Raw genomic sequence first — 17,057 nt, forward strand, 5'->3', positions numbered from 1 at the left:
ACTTTTATTTATACGTCTAAAACATGATCTACCTCCAAGTAATAAATTTTGTTTTAACAAATGATATAAATAAAAGTAGTTATTATCTTCTTTATTAATTTTCAATATTAGTTAGTATATTATATATATGTATTTTTAATTTCATTGATATACAATTTATTATTAAACCACCGATTGATTCTCTATACACCATACAATTTCTTTAACCATTTCATGACTGATCCTAATTTGGAGGGTGTTTTGGATAAATCAAATTGTTTTGCTTCTAAATGGTTTCACATATGACTGATTACTTCGTTTAAAAGGAATTGGTTTCACATGACTTATTCCCATACAATCTGAGTGTAGTGATTATGATTATTATGAAGTCTCTTCTACCTGAAATTATTAATTATGATTAAAAGATATAACCCAATACACAAGACTTCCATCAAGTAAAGTATGAAGAGGATAGATGTACATAACTTTATTATCGTAAGCGAACAAACTTTTTCCAGAAAAAGACTACTTTCAAGATTTGAATCAATTCATCTAAGGATTAAATAAGGAACATTATGTAACCAACTCCAATTTTATTTATTATTTTTTGAAAAAATAAATAACAAGCTTGCATACATGCCATACAAGAAGAGAACCAAATGCTACAATAATGTACTACTGGAAGGAAAATGCTACATGAGGTGAATATATGTATCTATATTCTAAATATTTACATCATACATTCTCTTGAGTGGAAAAATAAGTTGTAAAGGTTTACATGTATGACCTTTCTATACTGTTGATGAAATATTTTTTAAGTAAATAAATAAGAAAAACAAACAATAAAAAAGGGAATAATAGAATTTTATTCTTACACTATTGCAAGGCACAGTGAAGTTGAAATGTAAAGCTGAAGTATGAATTTTATTCTTACACTATGGCAGCATGCTAAATTAGATAAACCCAGCTTATCAAGCCTTAAATCTAATATCTTACCTCACTTTAGAAAACTGACAAAATTGAATGGATAGCACCAGAAAGCTTCCTTTTGCTCAATTAATCACTTTTTTGTAGCCCTTGCTCTAGCCACAGACATTGAGTAGATATCCTCATATTGAGCTGCAGAAGTGTCCCAGCTGAAATCCATGTTCATGTCCTTCCGGACAAGCTGCTGCCAAATCTCCGGGTTGTTCATGTAGAGATTAAATGCGCGATCCAATGCACCATTTATTCCCTGTCAAAATTGTGTCATTAGATATCAGAAAACTGAACAGAAGATAATAAGACAGCATCTGTGACATAGGAAACACTGATGTTGCTTAATGCTTACCGGCTCATCGGCATTCAAAAATGTAAATCCATTTTGAAACTGGGAAGGTACTGTATCATCATCAACATCGAAAACACTGCACGAGACGGAATTTAGTTATTATTCAGAAAATAAGATTTAGGCTTTCATGTTGGCATGTCATGCAATCTATGCTAACCTGTCATTCAGGCCACCGGTTTTTCTAACAATGGGTATGGCACCATATCTCATTGATATCATCTGCATAAAATGTATCAGGAAAATATGCAAAGGGAAAATAGATAGAACTGCTATTAATACATTCAGGGAAAATGGAAAAAAGAAAAGAACTAGGTGATTCAAGAGGACACTCAAAGTAAGATTAGAGTAATCAGTGGCATGTCTAAAGGCTCCAGTTTACAACCCTTATATTTGACATATATGCCATCTAAGTTTGCACATAAATAATACTGATTCTTCAAAATGTCCCTGCATACATCAACATGTGGAATACCATGTTCCATCTCATACTTACCAGTATACATCTTACAATTTTAATTTTTTATTTTTAAATTTTGTGACAATTCAAGTAAATAATCACAAGGGTTTTGATATAAACTAGTTTTCTATTGTAAACCCAATGACCCATGCTGAAAATAAGAACTTCTATGTCCAGTTTTAGATGTGATGTGTGTCGGTGTTAAGCCAAATTGTGCCCTACCACTGTCCTATTCTTCTAGAGAATGGCATATCTTCATATGGTACTAGCGTTGCATCCAATATCCGAACTCGTCCAACAAATGGTACTGGAGTCGAATCCAATATCTTCATATAGAAGCACAATTTCCTCTTTTTTATGGAACCAACAAATGTTACTGAAGTACTGAACAATAAGTACGATCTAATAAAAGAAAATTTTCCAATATGCAAAGGTGAAGTCATCTCGCATCATTGATCAGTAGGAAAATCAATCTTTAACAAGCTCTAAGGGAAGGTTATTTATTTAGACTGCATCCTTCTCTATGTCCACAATTGATTCCTTAGGCTATCATCACTATTGTGCCACTTCTGTTCCAAAGACTCCGACTCTCCATATTTTTCTTGATGTCTTATCTCAGATATAGGGAATGAACATTGGCGAAACAGTAAGATTGATGCCTTGCAACTAGGAAGTTATAAGTTCAAATCTCGAAAACAACCTTTATGCGTGTAAGGGTAGGCTGCATATATCAATCCACCCCAAAGCCCACTAGGTGAGAGCCTTATGTATTGAGCCACTATTTTTCTCCAATCTCAGATATCTCGCGTCTTATTTCCAAAATCTGAATCTAGCACTTCCCTTGTGTTTACCCTTAATTCGCTTGTATAACCATCTCAATCCAGTGGTATTTTGACACACTTAATGGATTTTTGTCTAAATGAATATTCGTTATTAGTTGAGTGATAAATATATAATCCTCTATAGTCGTGGTACAGTTTTCTATAAAATCTTAAAACAAATTTTACCATACAAAAGATACAATAGATTTGCTTTAATTTCTACAATACGTAATTTTTTACAGTTCTTTAATATTTGAAATTCATGAACAGCCATTTTGACCATACCTGTGTTAGGCCACAAGGTTCAAAGATTGATGGAATGATGAACATGTCAGATGCAGCATAAATGACATGGGAGAGAGACTCGTCATACTTCAATATCAACCTAGCATGATCATGATTCTGAAAGTTGTTGGCAATGCCCTCAAATTCTCTCTAGAGAAGAGAAAACTGATCATCAGTTGACAGAAAATGAATTGGCATGTCAAACAAAACAAAAAATTTCAACCTTAACCAATTTTTTCTGAAAACATTCTCATGAATATTTAAATTCACATTCTTCTCACACCCACATTAATTTACAATAGCACTTAAAAGTATACAGCACAGAGACAAATATTAATAATTGTATATATATGTCGATGACCTTCAAAGTAAATTTTATCTAAAATCATTGAAACCTAAATGAGCTGTTTGCCACAACCTAAATATTACAGCACAAGTCGACATATGCCGAAGTGGAAACTGAAGGAATTGATTGCAATATGATAATTTCCAATTTCACAATAAATTACATCTTACCGTATCTAAATTTTTCAGAATCTATTTCTTGATTGGATATTATGTATGTTTACTAAAAATTCTAGAACATATACCAATCCTGAAGACATCCAGATATAAAAAACCGTATATAAAGTACATCTGACCACAAATCCATGATATTATTAACTTAAAGCATTAACTGCATTGTATCAATATATTATAAACATTAGAAGATGGAAAACAAATACATAATTTATCTCGAATATGTCAACAACCAGAAAATTATATTAGAAGCTACATTACCCAGGATTTTTATAAAATATATGGATATGGAAGCTGTAATCCAGTTCATGTATCATACTTCCCTGATTTCTCAGATCCATGTACTAGTTTAGTTATAATGCCAATAAAGCGGTTTCAACTTTTCAACCAAGAAAAATCTTTACCCAAATCCCCTACCATAGTCCAACGCTAGAGGCTTAACTAAAGAATTTCTTTGACTATGTACAATTTGATTTGTGCTAATGTACTAGATATTAGTTTTTAGGCACACTTCACGATAATAATAAAATAGTAATACATTTGTAAGCCAAAGCAACTATAAAGAGACAGAGTGTCTTCCTGTGCTTAATTTTTTTCCTTGGCAAGGATATGTGATTGGGGACCCTCAATATTTTGTTTTACTGAAATATGTTCATATGTAAAATAGCAAAAGAAATGCTGAAAATGAATTGAACTTATACTGTATGGTAATGTGACATTTTATTGGTTTTCTTCTTATTCCCTACTGTTAGAGCTGTCTCTTTCTAAAATGAGTAGAAAACCTCTACCTTCAGCTAGAAGAAAAGAAAATCTGACCTGAATATGTGGCACTGGACTTGAACCAAGAAGAACAAACTGTCCTCCCAGCTCCAATGTCCGATATATTGCATGTCTAATAAGATGAACACCTTTTTGTGGAACCAGTCTTGTTATGCAGCCAAGCTACCAAAACAGAATAAAAATATCCACTTATTAAAGCATCTTCATTTTTAACAATAGGTGCTTATAATTTGAAATTTTAAGATAAAGAGAACCATGTCCCCTTATGTATGAATCATACCTATCAAACAAGAAGCAAATGGCACCATAAAGCAAACATACTGGATAAGTCCAGCCACAGGCCCACAGCCATAACTTAATCGAATAAAATCCAGAATTTATAATTTATATTTTACATTGAATAAAACTGAAGGTGATTGTTTATATCAAACAACAAACAGAGACATCAGCTAAAATAACAAGAATCAATTCAATTATAGATACTATTTCTAGTAAAATCCTTGCAGTAATCACATTCTATAACTTAACCCATACACACACATATACGTGTGTGTGTGTGCTTGTTAGCATCAAACTTTGATTTTGCCATCCTGTGACTTGTAATTTTTCTTTCACTTATCAATGAATCATTCCACTGTACCTTAGTAACAGATATACTCAAATTTGAAAGACAGCAGGCAATAGGTTAAACTGGAAACTGATGATTATTAGATTTGTATAAAAAATTTGTGCTGACACCAAATTTCAGTTCTATCAAGCTATCATCATCCATAAGGCACCCAATTCTGGAATCTACGAATAAAGACAGGCTGAGAAACCATTGTTAGGTTTATTCAAGTGTAAAGTCCAACATCGGATATGTGGGAAGGAGTGAAAGACTTTATAAGTAGGAAAGACACATGGAACTAATGTCTTAAGGTGTTGGTTCAAGACGTGGTGTGTCACTTGTGACTCTTCACTCTTCCCATACCCCGATAACAATGAGACTCCCCGGTAGTTAAAGGCTCCCCGGTCACAGTCTGGTCCAACAACCACATTTCTACTGTTGATAAATAAACCATTCCCCTCAGCTGTACATAACTATATATTATTTATTGATATATTCTACAAGGTAAAGGGCTATTTGTAACTTTTGAAGTTATCTTGGTACAACCTTTCCGAATGTTTCTGATAAGACTGGTATCAAACAGAAACAGTAGGTAGAGAATAGAAGAGAGAATTGATACAAGATCAATGTGATCTTGACCAGTAAATTGTATTATTGCAGAAAGTGTGTATACAATGATGAAGAACTCCCTTGGCAAGAGAATAACTTCCCTAACTGATTTCCAAAATCAGTTCCCAATTACAACTTCTCCAAAAACTACCTCTTACCAGCTTTCCTTTCTCTATTTATACAACTAATACAGTAGTCTAACTAACTAGTAAGGGTATTCTAGGAATTCCCTCTTTATTTAATTCAAACAACTCCTAACAACAAACCTCTTTTCTACTACCCTATCAATACCCCCTCCTAAAAGAATTAACTTGTCCTCAAGTGGAAATTCTAGGAACTTATTCTGTATAGCAGTTGTCGGTTCCCCTTCTTTTAGCAACACTTGCATCAAAGCCCCATAAGATAGTTCTGTTTTAGCCAGTGTTGGGTCCCAGAATTCTAATCAACTTCATGCCTTGTCTCACAGTGAGTTCCAATTTCCCAAAATCAGCTCTGGTTTCTCCCAACCCTGCCAACCAGTCCAAACCCAACACCATATCAATCCCCTTGATAGTAAACAGATAAAAATCATGTATCACTTCAAGTTGATCCATTTGGAACTTGAGCTGAGCACACTTTCCTTTGCACCTCACCTTATGGCCATCACCCACCTCCACCCAATAAGAAAGGGTATCTGTTATTTCTAGCTCCAATTTTTCCACCAAGTCAGTGGTATGAAATTGTGGGAAGCCCCACAATCTATTAAAATGATTACTGCCCTCCCCTTCAATAAGCCTTCAACCTTCAAAGACTTAGTAGTGGTAAGACCAGACATGGAACAGAGGGATAAATGCAAAGATTTAAAGGAGTGTAATATCTCTTCATTTTCTTCCAATTCTTCATCATCATCATCCATGATAATCATCTTAAACTGTTTGTTCTTGCATATATGTTCTATATTGTATGGCTCATCACATCTAAAGCACAATCCATTCCCTCTTTTTCCCCTCAATTCAGCATTACTGAGGTGTTTAAACTCCCCTCCCTTATTCCTTATTCCCTCTGCATTATGACTATGTTTAGTGCTTCTCAAGGAATTACTACTACTGGAGTATTCATTCCTTCTATCTATCACATGTTTTGAATCTACTGTTATGGTTTTAGTGTAAGGATTGCTTCTTGAATTCACATTAGTCCTTGCTGGAAAGTTACTACTACTCCTCTTAGTAAGTAGTAAATTCTTATGTTCAATTAACAAGACCTTTTGAATAATTTCAGTCAAGGTGTGTAATTCATACAACTTAACCTCTGCTTGAAGCTCCTCCTTCAGGCCATTCAAAAATATCCCCTTGACAAATTCTTGGTCTATACTTTTTAAAGCCCCCACATATTTCTCAAAGTCTTCCACATAGTCCTCCACCAATCCTGTTTGCTTGAGGAACAACAGTTGCTCAAAAAGATTCTGAATCATGGATGGTTGGAACCTTCTTACCACTGCTATCTTGAATCCTTCCCAATTTGGTATCAGGTTGCATTTCTCCCACCAATGATAACAACTCAAAGCCCTTCCCTCAAGAGCCATGATAGTCGCTTGCATCTTCTCCTCTTCATTTAATTCCTTCAATTGGAAGTACCTCTCCAATCGGTGAGTCCAACCAAAAGCATCATCACTGGCGAATATCAGTATCTCCAATTTCCGCCATTTCTCCCTCCGATTTGACTCCTCTCTGCCGCGAACGTCACTGGTTGCCTCGCCTTCGCGGAAGGAACTCTCGCAGTTGCAATTCTGGCCTATCTTGGCCATCAAATCTGCAATTTGCTCTTCATGCTTCTTGGCTTGGGCTTCGACAAGTTCCAACATGGTTCGCATTTCCTCTCTTTCTTGTTCCTGATCTTCAGCCGATCTCGACATGCTTCTCGTCTTCATCAATAGCAGCGGAATTGAAAGTCTTAGGGCACCAGAAACGATGCTCTGATACCAGTGATAAGACTGGTATCAAACAGAAACAGTAGGTAGAGAATAGAAGAAAGAATTGATACAAGATCAATGTGATCTTGACCAGTAAATTGTATTATTGCAGAAAGTGTGTATACAATGATGAAGAACTCCTTTGGCCAGAGAGTAACTTCCCTAACTGATTTCCTAAATCAGTTCCCAATTACAACTTCTCCAAAAACTACCTCTTACCAGCTTTCCTTTCTCTATTTATACAACTAATACAGTAATCTAACTAACTAGTAAGGGTATTCTAGGAATTCTCTCTTTATTTAATTCAAACAACTCCTAACAACAATCCTCTTTTCTACTACCCTATGCCTACCCTATCAGTTTCATAAGCCACATAAGCGCAGTTAGCCTTAGAGTTATAATTGTCCCAACAAAGAAAAGAAAGCAAAAAAATTAACAGTAAACATAGTAATAAGTAATAACTCATGAAAATGGAATTTTTAAAACTATTGAGTAATGCCAGATAGAAAAATAGTCAGTTTCAAAAACTGAGAGGAGCCAATTATGATTTAGTGTATCAAACAATTCTCATTTGAAATTAGGATATATAATTACCAATGGTCTCCTAACATCTGCAGATGAAAGACCCAGGTCCCTTCTCAAGGCTTCCTTATTTTGTGCCTTCCCTTGAAGATCATTTGCATTATACTGGACTTCAAGAAATGTGTCGGTGGCAGGATTCCATGCATCAGTGTCAATACCATTAAGAATACCAAGGAACTTTTTGGAATGAGTAGAAAGAGTGGAATGGAGGCCATGTCCTCCCTGCATTTTGCACAAGAATATAATTCCTGAGAACAACTTTCAAGATTGAAAAGAAAAGAAGAGTGCTTACAGACTAGTTTACACTTAGAAATGATTAAGGATGAATTATGTAGGATTCTCCATACATGATTCCTAATTTAAGAATCCATTGGCAAATTAATTTTCTATGACAAAGCATAATAGAGTAGGAGCTAAGAAGTTTACTTTAAGCATGTTTAAAGCTTGTAGAGAAAAGGGAATCATGTAATTTCTAGTGTGCAGTATTTCTGTGCATGCCTCTTCCAAATCAGCATAGTCAGTTAGGCTTTGTTAACAACTGTCTTAACTAACTTCTCCTATATATGCTAGCTACCCTTGTAATCCGAAGGACGATAATTATAAAAAAGTATCCAAATTCAGTTACTATTTCTATTATCTGTTCTCCCTCTCCCAGTTTATCTTTCTTATATGGTATCAGAGATCAACTACAGATCTAGAGATCAACTGCACTCAAAAAAATCCAGAGATCAACTACAGATCCTTCTCAGGTTCTTGATTTGAATATCAAACCACATATCATAGTCCCCTCCAATTCCACGTGTAACAAGATCAAATGCCAAATGACTGGTAGAAAGACATAAGCAAAAGCCTTTCACATATCATTAGATGCAAAGCCCTTCTTTATTCTTGTACCAAATCTCCAAACATCCTAAGTTATTATGTAGATCAAGTGAATGGTCTTATGCCTATCTACAAGACATCCCTCCACAAAAACCCATTCAAAACCTGTTTATTCTGGTCAAGAGCCAAACCCTGAAAAAGCTTAAGATGTTAGGTGCGCATTCATGGTTTTATAACATCTTTAACACATGTCCACAAATGAAAATCATTTGGGCTTAAAGCATGCAAAAAACAAAAACCACTCACACCCTTATTAATTCTTAACAAGAACCAATTATACAAAAAGCTTAACCAGTTAGGTGGATCAAGTGATTGGTTTGCCAACTCAAACCTTGTGTGGATTTTTTGTTCACCGATAAAACAAACCCTGTGAAGGAATTGTAGTTTGATAAGAAGCAAGGGGTGACATGGTCGAACTCCCAACCACTTTGTCATAGAGGTTCAAAGACAATGTCAAGGACCAACTCTTCTAAAAGGTTTTAGGTGGAATGTGGAAACATGTGAATAGTTTAATATCTTTAACAATCCCTTTTTAGAATGGTCTGATCTGTTCATGACCCAAAAGAATGTGTGTTTTTGATAAACCAGGAAATACCAAATTGCACAAGAAAAGGAGATGAACCATACCTCAGCAGTTCTCACTTCTTGGGCATAGGTAGGTGATACTGTTGTCACAATGTTTGAGAAAACAACTCCACCCTGACCAAAGGAAGGTAAAGCTATTACTTATATTTGCTCATATAGGTAGTATAGCGATATAGATAACCATAACCTTTTTGTTATTATATTACCTTGACAGAATTGACTCTATCATGTGCTGAGTTGTCCTGCATTCTATCTGGTCTGTTTAGATGGTGAGCATCAAGACCACATGATTCAAGATGTGAAGCTGGTGCAGTCCCTTGATACTCAAAGTTGTGACATGTAAAACATATCCTAGCAGAATTTAATCCTTTTGGGGCATATACATCCCAATATAGAGGAGCCTAGGAAAGGAACACAAAAAAAGTTATTCTGCAAGTTTCTCAAATGCAAAAGTCTGCTCGAAAAAATATGAAAAGCTCATACAACAAATGCTGTCTGCCAATCATGGCAATGAATGATATCTGGTTTTTTGCCAGCTTGAAGAAGAAACTCAAGAGCTGCACGACTAAAATAAGAAAAGCGTCTGAAATCATCATGCTCTCCATAAAATTTCCCTCTCCAAAAGAATTTGTCAGGATGATGAGGCTCAATGAAATAAACAGGAAGTCCTGCATAGTTAAAGTTAGTACAACAGATGGGCATTCAATAAAAATGGAAATATTTAATCGCTGACCTTCAATAGTGCCAACATAGATTTTATTTTTGAATGATTGACCATCAAAGTATGACTCTATCACCACATCCAAAGCCTGCAATCATAATGAAATTATCACTAGCGGTTCAAAATACAAAGATTCCATTAACATGCTCGAACTCGATTCTTTTCTCAATAGAATAGCATACCCTAAAGTCACGGATGCGGTCATATTGAATACAATCATATTTGGGAAGAATAATTTCAGCAAGGTGTCCTTTTTTTTGCAATGCTTTACAAAGACCACTGACAACATCCCCCAAACCACCAACCTGTTACAGAAATAATTTAATCTCAGTACAGTAAATAATGCATGAAACGTTTTAGCTGAAAGCAGAGGATATGGAACATACTGGGAGAGACAAAGAGGAAAGGAATAATAAAATAATCAAATAACAGAGAGCTTCTTAATCATGTTAAATTCAAGTATGTATACAAGATTGCCGAGATAATTAGAAGATTCTACATTGGAGTAAGATTAAATATGATTATCATGTATTTATCTTTTAGATTTTACTTCCCTAAAATTATCATATATGGACATGTCTACTATACATAGAAAAGGTTGAGTGCGTACAAATCACTGAGTGTGTATAAATCACTTCTTCTTATTTCACTTTCTTCTTCTTTCTTCTCTCTCTCAACAGATTCTTTCTCTCTCTCTGGTTTCTCTCTCTTCCTTCTCTAAGCTTCAATGAAGCTTTTCTTCTGCATGTGACTTAACTCCAGGTGAGACAAGTTGTCAGCTAATGCAATCAAATGTACATTTCTTGTTTATTCCTCATTCCAAAAGGGTTATTTGTGTTATAGCCCTTCTACTCATCGGTTCCACATGAAAACTGATGTCACTTATTTTAGGACACTACTTACTTTAGTACTTCCATGACCCTAGAGTCAATTTATGGGGTACTACATTTTCCTCTAGTCAATCAACCTCTAGTCTTAGAAAGCCCACTAGTGCCCTTAGTGCCCCCAGTGTCAACCGTGCCACCAAATCGTCATCCTAATAATGTTTACTAGTGATGTCCACTTTCCGCATAAATGGAGGTTAATGAACATAATAAAGGTCCACATGATTCAACACCCGCTCAATTGTCTGCACCTACTTCAAATCCACCTACACCTTCCACCAAGTTACCCATAGTAGTTCGTAAAGGTATACGCACTACTCGTAATCCTCACCACATTTATAATTGTCTGAGTTGTCATTGCTTATCTTCATCTCCTTATGCTTTTGTGTCTACACTTTCCTATGTCTATCCTAAAACTGTACAGGAAGAACTTTCTTATCGAGGATAGCATCAGGCTATGATTGACAAGATGGCAACTTTAGAATCTAAGCATACTTGGACTCTTGTCCCTTTTCCATCACAAAAATCTCCAGTGAGTTGTCGAAGGATCTTTGCTATTAAAGTAGGCACTGTTGGTCATGTTGATCAATTGAAAGCTAGATTGGTGGCTAAGGGTTATACTTAAGAATATGGTGTGAACTATAGTGAAACATTCTCTCTGGTTGCGAAGATACCCCTAGTCTGTCTCTTTTTGTCCATGGAATCCATGTGTTCTTGGCCTTTGCATCAGTTGGACATCAAAAATGCTTTTCTTCATGGATATTTGGTAAAAGAGATGTACATGGAGCAACCACTTGGTTTTGCTGTCCAGTGGGAGTCTGTTGTTAGTTTGCAAGCTACATAAATCCTTATATGGTCTTTAGCAGTCTCCTCGAGCGTGGTTTAGTCGGTTTAGCTTTGTTCTCCAAAAGTTTGGTATGATTCGAAGTGAAAAAGACCATTTAGTGTTCTATTAACATTCCTCCTCAGGTCAACACATTTATCTTCTTGTCATTGTCGATGATATTGTCATTGTTGGCAATGATCACGATGGAATCAAACATCTCAAACAAGATTTATTCCAACACTTTCAAACGAAAGACTGGGTACCATTGTGTTACTTTCTTGGAATTGAGGTAGTTTGGTCACGAGTATGTATTGCTATATCCCAGAACAATTATGCTCTAGATATTCTAAAGGAGACGAAAATGTTAGACTACAAGCCTACTAATACTCCCATGGATTCTAATGTTAAACTTATGACGAATCAAGGGAATCTATATTCAGACCCGAGGAGATATTGAAGACTTGTAGGCAAGCTAAACTATGCGACTATGACTGGACCAGATATATCATTTGTCGTAAGTGTAAAGCCAATTCCTTAATTCACTAATGGACAATCACTGGGATCTAGTTGTTCGAATCTTGTGGTACATTGAAGAGTCTCCTGGAAGATAAATGATATATGAGAATAGAGAACATTCTGATATCCTTGCTACTCTGGTGCATATTAGGTTGGATGCTCGAATGAGAGAAAGTCAACTTCACCAAGTCTCTCTTTGAGATCCAAGAATCTATGTGTGTGTGTGACAAGATGGATGCATTCGACATATATGAACAAGCTTGAGGGGGAATGATGAAATTATTGAGATCAACTAGAGGATTTTGTATTTATTGTATTTGATTTAATTTGCATATATGGTTAGGGTACCATATGGTGTAATTATTTCTTTGATTTTGTTCTCCTAGTTAAGAGATTTATGTATGTACTCTCATATTGTAAATAGAAAAAGTTGAGTGCTCAAATCAGTCAAACAATTCAGATATATCTTTCATCCTTTTCAAGTGTTATTATAACATTTGAAGACCACCGGGTAGGGGAGGGGCAAAGACCGAATATAGAAACAATTAAAACAGAAGAGAGAAGATAAAGTGAGTGCATGAAGATAAAATGTAGAGATAAATATACAAGGACTTCACCTTCGCTACTGGTGCCATCTCAGCTGCAATATGAATCACATATAATCCTGGACTAAAGATAAAAAAATAAGGGATACATAAGACAGTGAAAGATATATAAGTTGTAATTTACTATTAAAAGTTAATACCTTGTTGCAGATGCTACAAGCCCAAGAAAGGCAGATATAGCTTCATGTTCACTTTGTTTTTTGCAAGCCATATATATATCACTAATACGCTTGTCTCTCTTCCACACCTTTTCTCTCAAAAGTTTTGCATCATCTATTGATATTTTCTTTTCAAGTGACCAACCATCAATCAAAAGCAACAATCCGCTCCAAAAATCCCATGGCATATCATCTACTGGTTCATCAAGTTCCCTTCTCTTGCTTTCTTCTTTTAGAGTATTAAGTGTATCTTGGAATTCCTCCACAGACTCTTGATACATCTGAACATAAGAGTATATCTCTTCATCTGACTTTTGAAGATGGCTCTCCAATATTTTTATCTTTTCTTGCATTTGTTCATTATATTTTTGCAATTTATCTGATGATAGCTTATACATATTAGCTTCATCAAGGGATGCTTCCAATTGATCAACCTTCCTTCGAAGATCCTGGTTTTGTTGCAACATTGTAGTAGCTTGATCAGCATGTTTGGTTGCTTTATCCAACAACAATTGCAAATTTTCAACCTTGTCTGATAAATCCTTGCATTCGACTCTTAGTGTTGACAGCTTTGACACGTCTTCCTGAGACATTAATAGTTTTGATTCCATCTCTTTTAGGGCTGATTCAAAAGATGCCCGTTCCTCTTCCAATTTCACTAGATGTTTATCAGTGTTCTTGACATCATTAAGCTGTGTTTTAAACGAGTCTATGGCATTCTTCAGAGATGTATTTTCTTCCTTTAATGAATTGAGCTCTTCGGTAAGAGAATGAATGCTATCATTATGACTTGGAGGGTATTTATCACCTAAAACTCCAATCTGATGGTCATAAAGTTCAGCGTCTCTTCCTTCAGTACTGGCCCTACTGGCCAACTCGGCCCGCAGTTTCTCCAACTGGTCCTCCAAGAGTTCCATATTTATCTTTTCCTGGGTGGCAACTTCAATCTGTGAATCACTCTCAGCCAACCTCATCTCTAAAACATTTATTTCTCCTTGTAATGCCTCCTTTTCAGCAAGAATCTTCTCAAGATCTTCAACTGCACGAACTCTAGCTTGATTCAAAAGAAGGATGTCTACAAGAAGAATATATAATTCTTATTATTGGAGACCAAATATTGAATCAAAATAGCTATAACGTTAATAAAAAAATTTACTGATAAATGATAATAATACATCGAACCAAAGATATCGGTATAAGCAAAAGAAATCTACCAGAAAACAAGAAGGATATCTTACTTTTCTCTGCTTTTCTTATCAAGCTTAGCAAATTCTCTAATTGACCACCAGACAACTGTTCAGCCTGCTCTGCTCCATTTAAGTATATGCCCTATTTCATCAATGGCAAATAACTTCTTAACCTACTCAATTTTATTTGCATAGTAAACTTGTCCAAGGAACTAAACGACAATCCAATTCCAGACGCTTGTACTGAATAGACTGTAAAACAAGAGTTCCACCCAATAGTATGCTTTTTTAAAGGATTTATGATTGAAATTTTGGACTTCATATTATAATGATTTATGATATGGTTGAAATTCACCGGACCACGTCTAACTATAAAAAAAAGTTGAGAAATCGAGATTCACAGTATGGGCATCATATGGTAATGATTTATGTGCAAGAAAATATTCAGATCTACTATTATTATAGTACAGTGCAACATATAAATTCTGTGAAAAAATAAAAAATGTCAGAATGCGAAGAATATCACAAAGTATATTATTAACTTATAATCAAAATATCAAATATCAATATAAAGAAACCAAACAAGTAGGTACATGCTTCAGCAAAAGAAATTAAAAGACATATATTTAGACAACGACAATAATCAAGCCTTAATCTAAATAGGTGAGGTAGGCTACATGGATTGAATGACGCTATAATGCTCTGTCATAAATCATGTTCATTGAGAAAGCATTGATCTCTAAATATTTCCTAATCATTTTGCCTATGATTTTTCTTGCTCTCTCTTCCTCTACAAATTGGATTAACCTTCACTTGATCAATTATCTTTACAGGGGTTTCTATCGGTCTCCTCCACAAATGTCCGAACCACCTAAGGCGCGATTCTACCATTTTTTTCCTACAATAAGAGTTACTCCAACTTTCTCCCTTATGCATTCATTTATTGGGTCAATCATAGAGGAAGATGGGAAAATTGATGGAGATATGAATCATACGATTCAAGCGGGTTGGAGAAAATGACGGAGTGCTTTAGGTGTCATATGTGATAAAAAGGTATCACTCATGCTTAAGGAGGAGTTTTACCACACGGCTATAAGACCTGCAATGTTATATGAGATTGAATGTCGGTCGGTAAAATACATATCTGTATGGAAAAAAATTATTGATGCTATCTTTCAGTTTACTTTTTCTTAAGACATTTTAAATAGAGGCACAAATTTAGGACAGATTGTAGAACCAGCAACAACAAACCTAAAGTATGAAGCTCTTTCTCTTTATTGATTTTGTTCTTCGGCCATTCCCCCTATAGTCAATCCTCAAAAGTGTTATAGTAAAAAGGTTAAATAAATATATACAAACTAATAACTAAGATATGGTAAAGAAGATGGGATATACATTCCTAATTGTTTTTGGCTGATTTGATTTTCTTTTTTCCGGTAATTCAGATAGCGAGTTTGGACTTAAGATACTTTTCAGTTTCTAATTGCCTGGCCAAACCATCAAACTTCCCTTCTTAACAAGCCTACTTAGTTGAAAATGATTGGAAAAATGCAGGAACCACATACAATGAATTTTCAATTTGAATATATGTCTACTTAGTTCAAAATGATAGATACCAAGGGTGTCACTTGAGCTTGTACATCTGGGCCATTCAAAATCTTCACATCGGTATGCTGCACAGAATCACTGTTTTCAGTATGAGGGATTGTATCCAATGTAACTTTTGGGTCCTCGTTTTGATTTAGATGTGGATTTCCAATTACATCTGTTAAAGGCTTCCTGATCAAATTCTCCTCATTGATATGCTGCCCAGAATCGCTGTTTTTGGTATGAGGGATTGTATCCAATGAAACCTTTGAATCCTCATTTTGATTTAGATGTGGATTTCCAATTACATCTGTTAAAGGCTTCCGAATCAAAATCTCCTCATTGGTATGCTGCCCGGAATTGCTGTTTTCAGTATGAGTACTCCCTAAGATTTCCTTGTTCAAATTTGGGGTTGTATCCAATGAAACCTTTGAGTTATCATCTTGATTTGGACTTGAAGGCTGTTCTTTAGAAGCCTTCTTGATCTGTTGTTTTTTCTGCTGGGAACTGTAACAAAGTCAAATAAAAGTATCATGATTAACTCATTTCATAGCTTATATTCAAAATCATACGAAGAGAGATTTTAACAAAAATCAATTTGACTTCCCTTGAGATTTAACATAATTACATCCAACACCCCTATTGTTTCAAAAGTTACACTAACATCGCTAATGGAAGGTGAGTGCACCTTTTAAAACAATAGCCTAAACACAGTGCAGGAGATTCCTACTTAGTAAGTTCTGAGAAGGGCAAAGATGCACTATTTCTGGGAAGTCAATATCCTTGCATCAAACTCACCCTCAACTTGACGCAAGGAAGTCGATATCATTCCCCCTAGATCCCACCAGGCACGAACGTGCCTTTCTAAGGACCAGGTCTCAAACAAGTGTCACTTAGGATCAAGTTTTAAAGGGAAGAAAGAGAAAAAAGAAAGCTTGAAAGCTATGAAATAGGTTCTGAAGTCTTCCAATTATTTTCATTTCCCTCCAAAAACTTAAATTGCAAAGGGACCCTAAGGTCGGTTTCGGAGTTGAGTTTTTGAGAGAGGGACGACATAGTGCACAAGACTGTCACTTGGTGGATATGGATAGTAGATGTATACATTCTTACCAGTATTGTTTCGAGACACATGAATGAAAAGAGAAATGAAAGATGAATATATATATATATATATATATATATATATATA

At 35.2% G+C, this 17,057-nt stretch overlaps 1 protein-coding gene across 4 annotated transcripts in view; it reads right to left on the reverse strand.

Annotated features, from left to right (window-relative positions):
- Positions 1–666: 666 nt before the first annotated feature.
- LOC109341159 (probable starch synthase 4, chloroplastic/amyloplastic) overlaps positions 667–17,057 on the reverse strand; it is a 16,770-nt gene continuing 379 nt past the window's right edge. The window contains exons 2-17 of one of the 4 annotated variants that reach the window (XR_002106908.1): positions 15,898–16,375; positions 14,333–14,423; positions 13,077–14,169; positions 12,949–13,000; positions 10,288–10,410; positions 10,118–10,193; positions 9,868–10,052; positions 9,591–9,785; positions 9,427–9,498; positions 7,930–8,139; positions 4,208–4,333; positions 2,873–3,022; positions 1,467–1,528; positions 1,310–1,385; positions 976–1,213; positions 667–889 (exon numbers count right to left, since the gene is read on the reverse strand). Coding sequence is in view for 3 of the 4 variants with exons in the window: in XM_019578996.1 (XP_019434541.1) it covers positions 1,040–1,213; positions 1,310–1,385; positions 1,467–1,528; positions 2,873–3,022; positions 4,208–4,333; positions 7,930–8,139; positions 9,427–9,498; positions 9,591–9,785; positions 9,868–10,052; positions 10,118–10,193; positions 10,288–10,410; positions 12,949–13,000; positions 13,077–14,169; positions 14,333–14,423; positions 15,898–16,375 (3,163 nt within the window). In the remaining variant the exon portion in view is untranslated. The other 3 variants (XM_019578998.1, XM_019578997.1, XM_019578996.1) reach the window with 3 other exon arrangements.

This window comes from Lupinus angustifolius, unplaced genomic scaffold (assembly GCF_001865875.1).
Source record: "Lupinus angustifolius cultivar Tanjil unplaced genomic scaffold, LupAngTanjil_v1.0 Scaffold_382, whole genome shotgun sequence".
NCBI lineage: Eukaryota > Viridiplantae > Streptophyta > Magnoliopsida > Fabales > Fabaceae > Lupinus > Lupinus angustifolius.